The 5992-nt window shown below is 33.2% G+C and overlaps 1 protein-coding gene across 1 annotated transcript; it reads right to left on the minus strand.

Moving 5' to 3' along the window:
• Window positions 1–1604: 1604 nt before the first annotated feature.
• Window positions 1605–4373, minus strand: LOC145618457 (endoglucanase 17-like). The gene is made up of 8 exons (XM_081673228.1): window positions 4003–4373; window positions 3675–3881; window positions 3258–3458; window positions 3035–3127; window positions 2763–2924; window positions 2508–2619; window positions 2221–2384; window positions 1605–2107 (listed from the first exon to the last, which is right to left on the minus strand). Exons 1-8 carry the CDS (start codon window positions 4252–4254, stop codon window positions 1775–1777), a joined length of 1524 nt encoding a protein of 507 aa, XP_081529354.1. The 5' UTR covers window positions 4255–4373; the 3' UTR covers window positions 1605–1774.
• Window positions 4374–5992: the final 1619 nt, after the last annotated feature.

The following is a 5992-nucleotide window of genomic DNA, read 5'->3' on the forward strand; positions in this document are numbered from 1 at the left end:
GGATAATACCAAAGACATGAGATCAAATCTCCTCCGTATTATTTGTCACTAAAAATTATATTGATTAAATTTAGTCAAAATAATTTTAGATACAATTCCAAACAAAATATGGAGTAAGATTTTCAAACAATTCTAATCTCTCATATCTACAACTAGAAAGCTTAGGATGTTAGAACTTAGAACTTCACATGTCAGTTTCTAGATGAGTGAGTTATTCAATTCAATAGCTTAGGGTTAGATTGTTAGGTTTGTAAGTTTTTTCTCAAAAGATTTTTTTCATTTTGTTAAAAGCGAATTCTTGTGGTATCAACAGAACATAAACAACTTAATTACTTGTTCTTCATACATTTATACGAGTACTCTTTATATCTCTAAATAGAAGTTTCAGTTGACATATACATACGTATGTTTTAGGGCCTGTTCTCATTGACTGAACTAAAATGAATATTTTATAAGAGAAGGAAATTAGGAGCTGAACTGAACATAACTGAATTTCAATGCAAGAGACACAGACCCTAAGAAGATGAATAATGTAAAATAATTAAAATTTAGCTGATTTAAGGTGAAATTGTAAAGTAGTTGAGGTTTAATAATTGATTAAAGTTGAATATAAAAACAATACTTAAAATTTTGTATTTAGATGTAAAAATTTAGTACTCCCTCTATTTTTAAATATTTGCTCCACTTTTCATTTGCGGCCGTTTTTAAATACTTGTTTCATTTCCTTATTTGAAAAGCTTTTACACTGTTTAATTAAATTCTCTCAACTAGTGGACCCAATAAACATTCTCTCTACTCCAATCATCTCCACTACTTTTGCTTTATACAATTTTTTATTCTTCCACTAACTCTACTACCTCCATATTTTATTACTTTCTCCAATTTGTTCTAAAACTCCGCGCATGGAGAAATGGAGCTAGTATTTAAAAATGGAGGGAGTAAAACTTATATCTAAAGACAATGTGATACAATTATTTAAAAGTGATAAACTTAGGATCAAGGATTAAAACTTTAAAAGGGTGAAATTGGTTTCAAATAAAAGAAAAAAAAAAATTAAAAGGGTGAAATAATTTTCAATCATTTCTTGAGGTACATTTTAACACTATTCTATACACCATATTTGTATAGTTTTCACCAATTTACTTTAAAACCATAATATTCACCATTTTAGTTACAATTGCCTTCATCGAAGAAGATTGATCTATTTTTAATCTAACAACATCAAACAACCAACATATTAAGCAAAAGATCTTCACATTACTTCCCGAGAAACATTTGCAAGTTTCATAGTACAATACTTTAAACAATCAAGCATATATCTACATGAACACTAATTTTTCCACTAATTAATATACTACAAATCCTACAATTTGCAAACTTGGATAAAAAGAGTATATTATAATAATACGTAGTATAAAAATAAAGTCCAATGCCCAATACAAACACTGACAATATGGACTTTACAATAACGAACACGCCGTTTGTGGCACGAAACCAGCACATATTACCCGTTAAATAGGAAATTCCACCCTAATAACATTTCTCCTTAAATTCTTCAAACTATTGTACTACTAAACCATTAATAATATTAGTAGTAAATTAAAATTTTTTTTTAAAAAAAGGCAGAACCACTCTTTTCTCAAGGGGCTCCAACTTTAGATCCTAAACCCACTAATTACACTTCATTTAATTAAAAAAAAAAAACCCTTAAAAAAAGTAATCAGGGAAAGTGCCCTAAATAATTAGGGAGGGTGCCCAAAATAATTGGGTTACTTTAGAGTTGTCCATAAGAGTGAGCCAAGTAAGCTAGGGCACCCACAAGAGGAGCATTGATGTAAGTTGATGGCTCAGATTGTTCATAATCAGACCTTTCATCTGGGAAATTATCATGAAGATCTGGCCCACCAACAATTGCACCTACATGAACATTTGGGTTGGGTGATTCTGTGTTCATGAAAGCAAATCCTGCGGAGCATTGGATCTTTTGTGGGTGTGAGGAAATCGACGGTAGCGATGCACCCCGGTGATGGATTCGTTTCGGGTAGTTTGGTCCGTACCCTACCATGTAGGACATCTTTTTTGGGTTCGTACCCAATAGATAGTCTACCTGTAATTTAATAGCCACGTAACATGTTACTCATCTAACAACAATTGTTACACCTTACACAGTTACACATAAACATATCAAATGTCGATACAAGCATGAATTTAGTGATATACCTGTTTTTTGGCGATTGATCGAAGGGTTCGGGCAGAGACAACGGTGCCACCACACGACACGGTCATGCGAGAACGTTTAAGGTACTTAGCATAGGTTAATAGAAGAAATGAGGTAGATGTCACATATTGCATGTTGTCATCACTCATCTTAAACAAAAGTCCTCCTACACATACACATTGTATTTATTAAATTAGCCGTTAGAAAATGCCAATTTCATGATTCACCAACAAAATTCATATCAAAAAACAAAAAAACATTACTGTTAAAGAGTGATAAGGGGGTCCACCTGGAGTGTATTGGGCAGTTGAGAATGGTGCACCAGGAATGAGGGAACAAATGAAATTATCAGAGTGGCTTTTGTATTCATGGAGTCCTTGCATTCTTTGAACAAGGAAAGACTGCCCAAATAGTAAGCACATACCATTAATTACACGGACCGATGCGTGATTTGTTGTGATCAATAGTACGACTTTTGGAAATACGGGTTATATTTAATGTAATTAAAGGCTATATAAAAAGACTCAAAAAAGAGTGAAAGTACCTTAGAAAGAAGAATTCTAGCACCAGCATGCTTGTTATCCCAACCAAAAGTGTTATCTTCTTCACTAGCACCAAGAACTTGACCATTTCTTTGAATGTAGTTTAGGTACATTGGGTTCCTTGTTGCTCTATGTAGCCAAGCAGCACCCCATAAAAGCTCATCCTAATAAAATATTTAAAAAGTAATTAAAAGGGTATTCGTATTATTATTAAAATAATTAATTAGAATATAATATTGGTAATTTAATATTATGATGAGAAAATCTTGGTTACCTGATAACCTGAGTAAGAGCAATAGAAGGGACAAACATAGCTCTTGAGCCCATCACTGTAAGTCCCTCTGTACTTATCAGCAAACTCGAAAACCTTCACCCAAAAATTAACAAAAAATATAAATTATGAAAAAATTACTAGTAAATAAAATAAAAAGTAGAAAATGAAGGGTGTGAAAGTACAAAATTACCCTTCCCTCAAAAAAAAAAAAGTACAAAATTACCCTAATGGCACGGCTAATGAGAACCCTTGAATAAGCTCGGTCACTTTTTCTAAAGACCATAGAAGCAGCAGCAAGAGCAGCAGCAGTCTCAGCAGCAACCTCAGTACCAGGGGTATTTTTGTCAACTTTTATTACAGTTCTTGGTGTGTCCATATCTTCTGGCCTTTCCCAACAAGCATGATCCTTTTGTGCATCTCCCACCTAAACAAAACAACACCCATTTTAACAATTGTCATAAAAATTACGGCACATGTTCGGATTTAGTTATCACATTACTAGTTCAAACTACGCTAAACAAAAAATAAAAACAACTCCCATTTTATCAATTGTCATAAAAAATTGCAGCACATGATCGGATTTAATTATCACATTACTAGTTCAAATTACGCAATCAACGCGACAACTTATTACGGGTACCTGAACATAGATGGTGTCAGGATGTGCGGTTGCTTTTAGAAGGTAATCAGTTCCCCAACGAACAGCTTGTTTAGCATGTTGGAGTTCTCCTTTCATAAGCCCACCAAATTCAATCACACTCCATGATAACATTGTTGTTGTAAATGCCATTGGAAAACCAAACTTAACATTGTCCCCTGCATCATAGTACCCTCCTACTAAATCAATCTGCATTTTAATTTTACAGCACCAAAAAAAAAATCAGAAAAATACCCATTAAACCTTGAAAAATTCCCAGAAAACTAAAGAAAAAATCTCAAAAAATGAGTGAGAAAATGTAGGAAAATACATGAGCTTGAGCACCATCAGAAAGACCAGAGTCTTTTCTCCAAGAAACTCTTTGGTTAGCTGGGAGTTTTCCTGATCTTTGGCCTTCAAAAAAGAGGATGGATTTTGTGAGGGCATCACGGTAATTGTGAGAAGCGAAGCGAGAATGTTGGGGGTGGTGGTAGCTTCTGAAAGGGTTACCATTGCAGAGGAGAAAGAAAGTGAGAAAACAGAGCAGTAAAAATACAGGGGAGGTTGAAGAAGAAGAAGCCATTGATGGATTTTTGGAGGGAAAATGGAGGTAAATAGGGTTTTTTTTAGAGAGGGAGAGAAAGTGTAGTGTTGGAATTGACTAATTAACCAACAACTGCCCTATTCTTCAGAGAAAAAGGTTAGAGGAGAGAGAAAATGAGTGTGAGAAGGGCAGAGGAAACAGAGTGTTCTGCTTCAGTTTTTATAGTGGGGGAAAGGGGGGTTTTGCTAACTATGATTGTGTTTTTTTTTTTTTTTTTTGAAGGGTGCTTTTTGCAACAATTAATTTCTTTATCTTGAATTGGATTGGATATGATCCATATTAATGATTTATTCTAGGTCAGTATGCCATGCTCTTTGGATGGTCTTGTATCAATTCCATGCCATGGTAATTATGTTTGTTTTGGATAACATTTGGTGGTAGATATAATTGATTCAAGATTGAACCAAGAAACTTGTATTCATGGATGACATATAGGGGTGTTTTTAATACTACTAATATAGTGTACTGTGTTGGTATCGTGTAATGGAGCATATGTCATATGGTACACAAAATTTGTCTCTAGGTGATTCAGACTTGAGTATGGAAACCAACTTATATTCAGAGTACACGGTCTCATGTTCTCACAACAATTACAGTAGTAACCTAGATTTGAACCCATTCCCGCCTCCTTTGATTATGTCTAACTGAAATAAAAATAATATTTTACTATAACTATCGGTAACAATTCAATGTTGTTCCCTTAGCCATCCGTACTAGCGTTTGGAGTTTCAAATGAAACAAATAGTCACTATTCCAATCACAATATGTGTATTCTATAGCTACATTGTGTTTCAGATTTTAATAGAATTATGATGAGAACATACTTATCATAAGGAACATTGTTGCTAAGAGATTTGCCTCCATGATAAAATTGATTAGTACTAATCCCAATTTTGCAAGGTTCTTACCAACTTTCATAAATGCTTCATATGTTAAACTAGAGATATTCATGAAAAAAAAAAAATGGCTTAATACAACATTATCATTTATCATTATCAAGCATAATGTGTATATGGTCATATGGTGTACTTCGAGGTCAACAAAGTAGCGGACTTTATTGCCTCAATTACACATTACATTCAACACCATTTGAAAAAACAAGTTTGAGCAAGATGTAAACCAAATAGATAAATTTATTATCACTAAGCTAAGACAAGAGATTATCCAATTATTATATTGTATCGTGGCTAATATAGTCCACATTATAAAATAGTAATACTCTGTAATAAAAAAACGAATAACTTTAAGGGTTCGTTTGGCATTGCTGTGGTTTTCTGTTTTTTGATTTTTTGTTATATGAAAGTATATGATATATGCCACATAATGAATCAAAAATTATATAAACTTATTAATATTATAATATTTTTGAAACCTGACAACAAAAAAGTGGAAACTCCTTTTTCTTGTTTCCTGTTTTTTATTTTTAGTTTTGAAAAAAAAAAGAAAACTGAAAACCAAAAATGATGTCAAACAAGCCCTTAAATGTAACAAATTATGTAGCAAAAAAAACAGAATATAATCATCTTGCCGTTAGTTACGGTGATTGAGCGATGGCACTAATGGCCGTGGATGTTAGATTAGGACCGGTCAGTTGGGGACGTTACTCACAAAAGTAAGGCCTCGTGACTAACTACATAATAGTAGTACAGCTGTACAAGTAGTTAAGTTGCAAAACGGTCAACAATATTGTCTTACTTTAGGATACATTCCAATGAAA

The sequence above is a fragment of the Chenopodium album genome, chromosome 26 (assembly GCF_948465745.1).
Source record: "Chenopodium album chromosome 26, dcCheAlbu1.1, whole genome shotgun sequence".
NCBI classification, from domain to species: domain Eukaryota; kingdom Viridiplantae; phylum Streptophyta; class Magnoliopsida; order Caryophyllales; family Amaranthaceae; genus Chenopodium; species Chenopodium album.

Bases quoted from the DNA above. Each gene is read 5' to 3' on its own strand.
- LOC145618457 (XM_081673228.1), bottom strand. From the start codon at position 4,254: ATGGCTTCTTCTTCTTCAACCTCCCCTGTATTTTTACTGCTCTGTTTT. The intron at 3,459-3,674 runs GTACCCGTAATA...TGTTTTGTTTAG, and splicing joins CTGACACCATCTATGTTCAG to GTGGGAGATGCACAAAAGGA. The intron at 2,925-3,034 runs GTAACCAAGATT...ATATTTTATTAG, and splicing joins GCTCTTACTCAGGTTATCAG to GATGAGCTTTTATGGGGTGC.